Below are 12,101 nucleotides of genomic sequence, written 5' to 3'. Positions count from 1 at the left end.
ACGCCAGCGTGTTAAACTGTCTGGGACAGTCTGTGGATGGCTGTCCTGTCCTGCTGTGCTGAAAAACCAGGAGTGATTGTTAGTAAATTAGTGGAACAGACCGTTTCACGGGAGTCCTGCTCCTTCATGACACTGCCATGTCACTACATCCCATCATCCATCACTGCCCCGGGGCGTCTTGAGGCTGGGGCGGCTGTCACAGCCCTCCCCTCTCTTGGCTGCTCCGGTGTTCGTCTCTCTCGTTTCTGCACAACGGCCTTCCTCCTGTTGCTTTAACTTCTGTTCGTTGTTTGCAACCGCAAGGTAAAGCAAGAGGTGAAGTTTTGGATTCTGGCATGCTCTCCAGCGTAGTCCGAGCGCAGGCATGCTTCTGTGTGCTGCTTCCTGCCATTGAGTGAAGTGTCTCCATCTCTGATCACAGCGAGTCGATACCCATTACCGTTCACTGCCAGGCATGTCTCTGGCTGTCCAGACAAAGATATCCACTGAGGTCTGTCATCGCTGTTGAGATTTGGTTTGTTTTGAAAGTTGGCTAACACAAAAAAGTAAGTTTAAGCAACAGGCAAACGAGAAAGGCTGTGCTTTTTTTTAAGTCTGCGACATCATTGAAGTTTGCGGTTTACATTTGACTCTGCCTCTCGAACTATCCCTTTTCAATGCAGAGCTGCCAGCATGCCCACAAACCTGCTTTCAGACTGCACAAACGGTTTCTCATTAAATGATCCATGCGATTATTTGTCGGAATGGCGTTGTGATTTTTGCTGGTGTCCAGGTGTTTCCTTTAAGTACGCTGGAGGTCAGGGTGGCTCGGTGTTGTGGCAGCCGGCCCAGGTCCAGTTCTGGCCGTGAGCAGCTGTCTGGGAGGAGTCTACATGTTCCCCCATGTCCAGCCGGGTCTTTGCCTAAAGATCCAGTTTGGTCTGGAAACTGGCTGGGTTTGGCTGGCCGTTCCGGCTCTCCGATGGGAGGCTGTCCCATTCCGGAGCGGAGCACTTGCACACTCCTCGTCCCATCGAGCGCCTGGGCCCGCCGCAGGGGAGCACTGACCCTCGGCAGGGGAGCCAGCCAGCCACTAAAGCATGGGAGGATTGTGGAAACTCTTCAAGGTCGTGAATGGTCATAGCGTGCTGCTGCTTGTAATTGGGTGAACCTAGCTGTGCCCAGCAGCAGCTTCTTGGAGGCGTACTGCATGTTGGATGCAATTGAGACATTTTAATCCAGGTCACAATGTTTTAGGCAGGGAGGGGTGACAAATGGTAGAGACAGACTTTTATGTCCTTTTCTTCTGTTATTTCACAGTCCTCTGCTCTTCAGACTGCAATGGGACGTGGTGCATTTCTGGCCTGTGCTTTGCAGTTTCCCCGGTAGCCCGAGGGGTTCATGTCCTCTCTCAGGCCGCCTCAGTTTTCTGATGTGCTGTGTGAAATCTGGAACCAGGCCTTCGAGGTCTCCCCGTGTTTCCTTTCTCCTTTTGGTCATGGTGATGTAACGTGCTGTGGCATCACTCTCGCTGTGCCCACAGTGCTACAGCAGCTCAAACCCAGAGCTGAAAACTGAATATCGGTAACAAGATGAGGTGTAACGATATAAAGAAGAAGGAGATACAGTAAGAATAAGAACAGGTATTTCATGCAAACAACTTGCTTTTAATCCGTTTTATTCTGACAGCAGTCAGACGAGCTGCACAGACAATCCAACAGACCAGAACGGCGATATGCAAGTACGATATATCACTTGGAATCGAATAAAAAATGGTTGATACGTAGACAAACACCTTTTAATTGTCTTCACTGGGCGGAAGGCGAACCCCACCGTCTCATTTCCATGACATAGAAGTGTTGGGAAGAGATTTGCAGATCTGTGGGAATCGGCTTTTTAATATCCTCTCTCTCTCCGGGCTGCCGAGAGCCTTATTATCAGATCTTCCTGGTGAAAGCACGCTTCTTAGCCACCTTCCTTATCGGAGATATACAATTTACAGTGTTTCGTCTTTGCCTGAAAACATGCCGTGGGGCATTGCAAGATGATCTCTGGACAGTAAATTGCATTTCACTGCGCACTTATTTTGTAATTTACAAGTCAAGCATGAAAACAAAAAGCTGACCCTTCCTTGTAAGTTGTTATTTCTTATTAGGTCTGTCAAGATGCACCAGCATAAAGATATTTTTTTTATTGCCAGGTCTTCCAGTACAAACACACAGTATATACAGTAACTTTTGAGCACTTTTATAAGTTTTGTTACTTTTGTTTACTTTGTAAATGTTTCACTGTGAGGATTTCCCTGGCCCCGAAGACCCTTTGTGATTTAGAATGGGCTGTGATCTCTTGGCCGTGTCCGTTCCTCGCGTACTTCGCTGTAAGTCGCAATGTGCGATAGTTCTGCTGTGGAGTTCGGTGTCGTGTATTGCAGTTTCATCCTTCAGCCACAGGAGGGCAGCACAGTACCACTTAATGTTCTCAAGTTCCACGGCCGCTTCTAGAGCGTATTCATTTTCATGGCTTCTAATCACTTTCTGGAATCGGAATCTGACTCTATATTTACTGGTTACATTAGTATAAATATTATTGTAAATACAATAAATTGTTTTTTTTTTTCATTTAAGGAAGATGTTCTTTGAATTGAAGACCAGAGAACCAAGATAGTCAAAATCATGGGGTTATTCAATTCAATTCAAGCTTTATTGTCCCCTAGGGGAAGTTGGTTTTACGGCACAGTCAAACACAACACAATGACGAGTAAACATCACCAAAAGGGAAGAGAATACAGTAGTGTTACAGGAGAAAAGAAACAAGAGACAAGGTAGTTACTTTGCATTATTGAAGAGTATGATTGCAGTGGGGATGAAAGATTTCCTGAGTCTGTGGGTTTTACACCTGGGGGTACAGAGGCGTCTCCCAGATGGGAGAAGTGGGAATTCGCAACGGAGGGGGTGAGACACACACTCCCTGATGCTTCTGGCTTTCTTAGTCCCCCTCTGTCTGTAAAGGATGCTCAAGTTGATTTGATTATTCCCGATTATTTTGCCCACTTATATTCACTGATTTCCCAGCCTGTTACAGTTACCGGTACTCATGTTGCCACACCAGCAAGTGAAGCAGGATGTGAAGACACTTTCAATGAGCGATTTGTAGAAAAGTGTAGGAATAGTTATATCCACCTTAAAGTAGCTGAGTTTCCCAAGAAGGAAGAGTCTCACCAATTGTAATTAAAGCTCGATGTGTGGTAAGTACAGGAACACATTTTTAAAATACATGTAGATTTTTTTTTGGGGGGAGGATCTGTCATGATCCTCCATGATCCTTCCAGCAGCCATATCACCCTGCAACTCACAACTGGCAACCCACTGAAGCTAAGCAGGTGTGAGCCTGGTCAGTACCTGGATGGGAGACCTCCTGGGAAAAACTAAGGTTGCTGCTGGAAGAGGTGTTAGTGGGGCCAGCAGGGGGCGCTCACCCTGTGGTCCACGTGGGTCCTAATGCCCCAGTATAGTGATGGGGACACTATACTGTAAACAGGTGCCGTCCTTCGGATGAGACGTAAAACCGAGGTCCTGACTCTCTGTGGTCATTAAAAATCCCAGGGCATTTCTCGAAAAGAGTAGGGGTGTAACCCCGGCGTCCTGGCCAAATTTCCCATTGGCCTTAACCAATCATGGCCTCCTAATAATCCCCATCTATGAATTGGCTTCATTACTCTCTGCTCTCCTCCCCACTAATAGCTGATGTGTGGTGAGCGTTCTGGCGCACTATGGCTGCCGTCGCATCATCCAGGTGGATGCTGCACATTGGTGGTGGTGGAGGGGAGACCCCATTACCTGTAAAGCGCTTTGAGTGGAGTGTCCAGAAAAGCGCTATATAAGTGTAAGCAATTATTATTATTATTATTATGATGGATCTACTGAGAAAGGTGCCACATTATATTACTGCTGCATGCAATACCGAGATCCGACCACTAGAGGTCTCCGCAGGGCTACTGATCATGGCCGGCGCAGCTCTCGACTGTGCAACAGTCCAGGACTGTTATAAAAGAATGCAGAGCGGGTGGCTGTTCTTAATGAGATGATTGTTTAAAAAAGCCTCCCCCCCCCCCCACACACACACAGAGACCAGCTCATGTTTCTTGTGTCCATGGTGACCAATAATTAGGCCTGCAGGCCAGACCTGAAGGCTGTCTTTAAGAGCTGGCCTGGGGGGGGGGGCAGTTCTGGCCAGCTGAGGGAGCAGGGATGCTGCTGGCGTCTCCCCAGCCCTGCTGCGGGAGAGTTCCCCTGAACCGCTGCTGTGCTGCTTCTCTGTGCCTCGGTGCTTGTTTCCCTGGCGACAGTAGAGGCCGTCGCTGGAGCAGAGGGCACCCTCAGCTCGCTCGCCAATGCCAGCGTCCGCGGGTTTGTGTAGTGGAGCTGCTGAAGACTAATTCTGAAGGAAATGACGTAAACATTGGGCTTATCCATAAGTGGTAAATTAGCTTGTTGAACGCCAATTCATCTTGGCAGCTAGGAGTTTAGGCGTCAGATACACCTGAGCAGGTGAATCTTCTTCCAGGCTCTCTGACCCTGCGAGAAACAGACGCGAATCCTGTCCGAGGCTCAGGATGCAACACGGAAGAGCGCCGTCTCCTGCTGCACGAGCTGCTCTCGTGGGAAATCGGCAGGAGATTGGATGCCAGGTTGCAGGTTTAGCTCTCAAACCGAGGCCTTCGGTATCTGTTTCTCCTCTTGTCTGACGTCAGCAGGGAGGGCGGCTCTCCGCTGCCCTGCCAGGTCCGCGGTGCGGCTGGTCTCTGGTCCTCCTCGCACGGCGTCTAGCAGCGACACGGTCTCGTCTCCGCAGCTGCGAGAGAGACAGGATGTCAGAAGAGGCGCCTGTGTCGTAAACGCTCCGCAGACGTTCCTGCGACTCCCTTCCTGTTCCGACAGATGTCCTGGCAATCCAAGTTTTTTAACACCGTCCCCCGTTATTGTGTCACACCACAGCAAAGCCTAATTAATGACTTGGCCTCGAAACTGTAATTAGCGCCTCTTTTGGCGCTAGAAAAAAAAAACTGTTGATTACAAGACGAAAAGGATCAGCCCACCCTGTGCACGCTCCCAGGCTTATGACATTAGAAAGCTGATTTTAGTGATAAGACAGTATCTTCACTGCCTCCTGTGTGACGTCCTGACCGCCTCTCGGTGCCGCTGTTGTTGAAAGCGTGAGCGGAAGGGATACGAGCCACAGACTGCAGAATAACACCTGAACCGTAAGGCCTCAAGGTGCTATACAGTCTAGCCCCAGCTAGAAGAAGAGCAAAACACGCTCTTATGCACAGAGCATAAGGCCCTGACAAGGCAACCCAGGGGACTTCTGTCACTGAGTCAACAGTGAGGCTGAGTGGCGACTCCTGTACAGTAAGTGCAAGCGCGTTTAACGCTGAGTAAAGGATCTCCTATTGTTCCTGGAGGGTTGTGGGAGCATGGAAGAGGCTACCCATCCGTGCCGTTGAAGCGGATCCCCTGGTTTCTTTTGATAAATGGCTGGATGACTTCCTGGGATCAATTACCATCTCGCTACCAAGCAGGCCAGAGAGCCAGAATGGCATCGTACCGTGTTCTTATGCCTGATAGGATTCAGACTTGGCCGCAGCATTTCTGAACTTCCAAAGGTCAAAGGAAAAGTGGGGACTCAGACTTATGTCATGTGATCGCCCAGATTAGGGTGCGGCTCTAATTTGGATCTCAGTTGATCAGAGTGCTTTTTTTTTAAAAAAAGGAATTGATTGAATCGACTAAATTGCAGAATGATGTTGAGCTTTGCTGTGATTTAAATGTGTTAGTGTCATTCCAGAAACATTTCTGTTTTGATAACATTTCTGTTATCTCCTTGCACAGATAAATGGAAAACAAGAAGTGATAGATGTGTGTGTCTGTGGGGGTGGGGGGGCTGTATAAGTGAGGGAGTGGGAAGAGTAAACTGGAATCTTCCACTGGTATTTCAGGATCATAACCTGGAGGACACAATTAAGATCATGGAGGAAGTAAGATAAGTTTGTGTGTGGTTTTCTTCCCAGAGTGCCCCTTCCTGCAGTGTGGCTTGCAGGTATTAACCAGCCCCGGAGTTGCATTTGCAAAAACTGTGCACAGGGATAGTTTGAAGACTAACCTACTGTATACATCATTTCTAGAAAGTTCGATTTTGTCATGCTCAGGATTGTGCTGGATCTTATTTTGCTGGCTGCAAATTTGCGCAATATTTTCTCAAGACAGGAACCCCAGCATGAGCTGTTGGAGCTTTGCTTCCGGTCGGGTGCGTTTGACTTAAAAGTTCTGACAGCTCTTCTTGTCTGCTGTGCTCATCTTTTGTTCAGTCGAGCATTTAAAAAAATCCCCTGACATTCAGTTTTCATAGCTGTGGACAGTCCGTTTCCAGTGGAGTCAGAGATGAACCTCCCTCAGTGAAATGTATCGGTTTCTCTGATCTCTGGCGACGCAGCTGAAAAAGAACTCCCATGTTCCTAGACATGTCTCCTCAGATTCGGTATAATTAAATTCTCCACAATTTTGCATGAAGAAAACATGCCCACACAGATAAACAGTTAATAATTAGAAATGTAAAACTAATTAAAGATCAAGACGCAAGTGAAACTTTACAGCTCAGTTTAGCAGTGCTCCGTGTTTGTAAGTTGTAACACATGCAGGATTTGAGCACTCTGCCTTCCCATTGGAGGGCAGGTACCCTGTCCGTTGCTCTAGCAGTGCTCAGTGCCACGACCCTCATCTGGGGTCAATCCTGTCCTGAAGTCTTAATCTTCACTGCTGATTAGCAAAACACTTTCTGGCCAAGACAGAGTCTTGCTCAGTTTGATAGAGCACTGCGTACTGCCTTCTGTCCTGGGATTTTAGGAGCAAGTGCTGAATTTTAATTTTAATGGAACGATTTGAAAGAAGGAAGAAAAAAACACAGCGTTTTGGCTGCGGAGTATCTTCAGCAGTGAGGGAGAATGATGGGATATCACTGTGCCCAGACCCTGGAGATCTTGGACTGGCCAGTTAATCAGTGAGATATTTTATTTTCCTAATTTGAAGACACAGGTTATGGTGTCTTTATATCCGGATTAAAAAGAGAATGTTTTGGGGATTCATTCCCTGCATAGTTCTGAAGCACAGACCAGACATTCTTTGGCAGTGACAGAAGATTGAAGAGGAAAATTACCCCCCGAATAACAAGCAGCTCAGTCTCTTGGAATGATAAAGACAGAACTCTTCTGTGCTGCACAATACATTTAGTCTTACATAACTGCTCTTGGAGACCAGTGTTAGTCCACTTTTGTTCTGTTCCTGAAAGAATCTTTCTGTTGAATAAGAGCACTCAACTCCCAGAGCCTCTCACTAGGTCTCTGCACTTACGTATCGAGAGACAGCAGAATCAGGAAACTAAAGGATTTTAATTTTATATCTTATTAATGGCAATTTTGGTTTTTACAAAAGTATTAATTTAGGGGAGGCAGAAATTATAACGACTGGCAAAAGATTTTGTCTGAATGCTGATGATGTCTTTCATCAACTTGTAAGTCTGTGAAATTCACATAATGTCCTTAAGGGTTGTGAATAGTGATTACAAATTCACCTAAAAGATTAATTGTTCTAGAAAGCATAAATAATCCTCACGTGGTAGAAAACTGTCAAAAAGCAGTTTAAACCATAGTTGTGGAAAACATGTCATATGGTTATGCAGTATGGAGATTAATTAACACATTTAGAAGTGTAAATATAAGCTAACCCTCACTGCAAAAGTAATGTATTCACTAGATAAAGCAGCAGAAGGTACTGAGCCCTGAAATAAAACACAAGATGCTATTTATTCCAAAAATCATTATTGTGAAGAGTTACAGCTTAGCTGAGCCTGGATTTTTTCACCTTCTCTAATGCAATGAGAGGTACTGTGGAGGACATGTGTCGGGAGTCTGGCGTTTCCAGCTGTGTGTCCAGGCGTCAGTCATGCTGAAGCCCTGCTTCCCATGCGTGGGGCCTGGCCTGGCAGTGGGTCACATTTTTATTAAAATAATTCGTAACCAGGGAGACTGTGCCTGAGAGAGCCGGGCAGCACTGTGGGCCTGTAGAAATACCCCAGTGATGACTTCTGAGAGCACCTCTGGCCTGCAGGGGTCACGGGGGAAGGAAGGTGCGACAGTGTTTCGTCAAAGGTGCTGGGGGAGGCGATGAAACCGACGTCTACCCTTAAGCCCGGGAAGAGTTTGTCCCGAGTGTGTCTGCAGCGGGCAGGAAATCCGGGGCGCGAAAGCTCTGCGATCTCACGGCACCCAAAATTGTGACACCAGCTCTGAAGCACGTGCGCAGAGTGCCCGTCCGCAGTCCAGCAGCTCTGCTGAGGGAAGCAGTGGAAGCACTGCGGCACCCCCGTATCTGAAGGAGATCAACTGGCGAGATCCCGGTACCCCCCTCTCCTTGATCGTGTCCCTGTACCTGACAAGGCGGTGTGTGTAGATGTACTGTAGACATCAGCCAGCGCTGGGCGCAGTTGTGAGTGGTGAAAACTGCAGTAGATCACTGAGTGAGCACCTTACCATGGTAAGTGTCACCTGTGGTGGTGTTGCAGGTTTGTTTTTTCAGGGGGTGGATGTGGTGGAGACCTGAAGGTTTGGATAGAACTCATTAAATCGGTCCAGTTAAGCCAGTAACAAGCACGTAGGTCGTTAAGTGCTGGACTGGAATGAAAACCAGATCAAGGATTGAAGACGCCATTCTGTCGTATGAAACCTACATAAGACAGGTAACTGTGAGAGCAAGAGTAGACCATTTAGCTCATCTTTTTTATTTGCTGGGTTGCAATGTTACTATTGTGGTGTGTTGAGAAGGAACCAATATGCAGTTGTTGCTGTTTATCGGCTCCTGTGACAAATACTCTTGTCTCGCACAGTTCCTGTTGATGGAGCTCTGATTGCAGCCTGACCTGGCTTATGGGAGCTCAGGGGTTCGTGTGACCTTCGTGAGAACTTTAAACCTTGGCACCTTGTGTGTAAGAGACATTTTCCACATAGACACAAAATAGGGATTTTAGGGGCAAGCAAAGGGCAGGCTTTTACTGATCGCAGTGCTTCTGCATGGAGAGAGCGCTGGCTGAGGAGCTGAATGAGTTAGAGGTGCAGTAGAGCCTTAAACATGGAAAAACATGAAGTAAAATGAACTCACACAAGTTCACCTACTTCTGACTCGCCATGCTTCAGTCCTCCACAGCCAAGCTCTGTATGTGGATGAAAAGCAGGACACATCAAATGCATCTTTAAGTTTTATTTCTGTTTTCGCCATCTGTTCTTGAATGCTCGAAGTCCTTTTATTTTCCTCCATCTGTTTCAGTTGCTTGCCACAGAGCTTCCCCTCTTTCTTCCTGTAACGCTCCCTGTCTCTGGCTGTGTTGTTGTAGAAAGCCAGGCTCGGCCCCGGGAAGAAGGTCATCAGCCCCCCGGAAGACGTCAGGACCAGTCTTCCGTGCAACAACCTGGACAGGGTCAAACTCTCGGACTTCAGCTTCCTGGCCGTGCTGGGGAAGGGCAGCTTCGGGAAGGTGAGTGTCTGAGCAGAGATTTGAGATTCGGGATCTGACCTTGTCAACCTGAAAACAAGGTCACTTTGCCGGTGCTTTTGTAGTCCAGTCATCCGTTCTTAAATCGGTTACTGCAGTTGGAAAACCAGTGTAGTGTAGGGAACTGTAGTTCCCCGTGCAGGTAGCTGTCTCCCAAAACCTACAGCGAGCTGCTCTGGTATGTGATGCTGCTCTAAGCACTTCTGCAAGTCATGTTCGAATGGGAAGATTTGTTTTGCACTGATTTATTTTAACTGAAGACCTGTCTGATTTTGTTTCCAAAGCTTTCACGTGTGCAAATTTACGCAGGTTTCTTTAAAAAACCTCTAGTTATGCCCTCTATGTCCAGCAGCCAAAGTAATTGTTAGGGGGCTGTGGGTACTGAGGCAAAGCAAGTGCTCTCTATCTGGAATTGGCTTTCAAACGGTCTGTTTGCATTATGAGCTGAGAAAGGTTCTAAATGGGAACAAGTCTAGCGACAGGTAAGGCAAAGGCAAGGCTGTGTATTAGCCAGTCAAGGCCTGATTTGTGTCAGGTTTACTGAAAACATCCTGTGATGGCATTACAAAAGACAGCTGGTCTTCATAGTTCCCTCACTTCATCCAGTGTCAACTCTGCCCTCTCTCCCAGAGCTCCCACCCTGTGGGTTCCCACACTGCCCTCTCTCCCAGAGCTCCTAACCTGCCTCCACACTGCCCACTCTCCCAGAGCTCCCACCCTGTGAGTTCCCACACTGCCCTCTCTCCCAGAGCTCCCACCCTGCCTCCAGTGTCGGCTCTGCCCTCTGTCCCAGCGCTGTGGCCAGGCAGTGAGCCCCCTCTGTTCCACTTGTGTGCAGGTGATGCTGGCGGAGCTGAAGGGCACAGAGGAGCTGTACGCCATCAAGATCCTGAAGAAGGACGTGGTGATCCAGGACGATGACGTGGAGTGCACGATGGTGGAGAAGAGGGTGCTCGCCCAGCGGGACAAGCCCCCATTCCTCACTCAGCTGCACTCCTGCTTCCAGACGGTGGTAAGGACAGCCTCCTCCAGCTGCCACGCCTCTGATGTTACCATGTTACCACCACTTGAAAGAGGTGGCAAAACCTCCCTTATAAACACCACACAGCACAATAAGACAACACACAGCAAACTTACATTTATCACCAACATACCAGAGCCACTGTTGCCAAGTTGCATCAGCAGAGTCATTGTCAGCTCTGGGGCTCTTCCATCGTTTTTGCCTCCTTCTCTCTTCCGCGAATCCTGCTGTGAGCTTTCGGCTGAAAGTATGTGCTGTTATGAACCCTTATGAATATTCACATGCCTGTAATGTCATTAGCACTGGTGGTTGTGAAGGATTATGCCTGTTGTCTGATCATGTGGTGTAGTGTTTATGAAGAAGCTAGGCCAGCGTCTTTTTAGCCTTGATCAAGTAAAGCGTTACAAAGTTGCATTATAAGATGTTTTGATTGAATACTGCATTTCTTAAATACCTCTTTACATTAGCCAGATCCTTTCCTTTTACTCCTGAATCATTCTGATACAAGCTCCAGTCCCTGACACCCCCTCGAGCGCTACGTGTTGACAGTGCTGGGACGCCACTCTCTGATGCACAGGCTGCTGTGTGTCGACAAGTGCATCTGTCACTCCGGTCGAGCCAGAGTCAGGAACTGTTCTCTGAAATCCAGGGGCTCCTGTACACTGAATCTCTCTCCTGATTAACAGGGGGTGGGGGTGGGGTGGGGGGTCAGAGAGGAGGAAGTGCTGTTCTGTTGTTATTTTCTTTTCTCGGGAGCTGATGTAAAATCGCTTCAGGCTTCAACATTTTTAAATAAGCCTTTTCTTGTAATATGCCATTTCTTGTAATCACAACAGATGGCATTTCAAACAGCTGGATGAGCTAATCTCATTGTACACTGTTATAATATGAAATCACAGTCACAAGCACTGTGTCACAGTTTTTAGTGAAAAACTAGGAGTGTTTTTGCAGATAGAGATACAGCCTGTATCTAAATATATGAATATTATAGATATTTTGCATATGATATACTGTATATTATATTCATGTGATATATTATAAATATATATCATATATCCAAAAACGAACCAAGGCTCACTTCTGTGATGCATCTCAGCCACATGCCTTTGTATGAAAATAGGTCTGCAGTCGAGGTTCGTAAGCGCTCTGAGGAGTTGCCAAGCAGAGCCTGTACTTCATTACTCTCTGAGCCCAGTCCCAGTCCCCGTCCGTCCCCGTTATTTCGGCTGGTGGGGTTCGGCGCTGCAGGTGTCCAGCCGGGCTCCTTCCTGGCCTCCGCGGTCAGCCCCCGGAGTCTGCCGCCGCCGTGCTGCTGCGCAGGGCTGCTGGAATGGAGACCGAGAGGGGGGGCCTGCGCTCGCTGGCCTGGAGCTGCGCGGCCGCCTCCTCTGTGCCACACAAACAGCGCCAGGGCCCCTGCGCTGGCCCGGCTCCCGGTCTGCGCTGTGATTGATGAGTGATGCGTGCAGCTGGGTAGATCACTGCGCTGCGTCTCTTAGGAGAC

The 12,101-nt window shown here is 48.0% G+C and overlaps 1 protein-coding gene across 3 annotated transcripts in view; it reads left to right on the top strand.

Moving 5' to 3' along the window:
* The window catches only part of LOC148652888 (protein kinase C alpha type), a 193,809-nt gene that overhangs the window by 146,321 nt on the left and 35,387 nt on the right, over positions 1–12,101 (top strand). For all 3 annotated transcript variants that reach the window (XM_088600130.1, XM_088600129.1, XM_088600131.1), the window contains 2 exons: positions 9,418–9,558; positions 10,415–10,588. In XM_088600130.1, coding sequence (XP_088456256.1) covers positions 9,418–9,558; positions 10,415–10,588 — 315 coding nt within the window. The remainder of the gene's footprint in view (positions 1–9,417; positions 9,559–10,414; positions 10,589–12,101) is intronic.

The sequence above is a fragment of the Lepisosteus platostomus genome, chromosome 11 (genome assembly GCF_059453375.1).
Source record: "Lepisosteus platostomus isolate fLepPlt1 chromosome 11, fLepPlt1.hap1, whole genome shotgun sequence".
Lineage (NCBI taxonomy): Eukaryota > Metazoa > Chordata > Actinopteri > Semionotiformes > Lepisosteidae > Lepisosteus > Lepisosteus platostomus.
The sequence above is the reverse complement of the archived record's forward strand: the minus strand, read 5'-3'. Positions and strand labels throughout refer to the sequence as shown.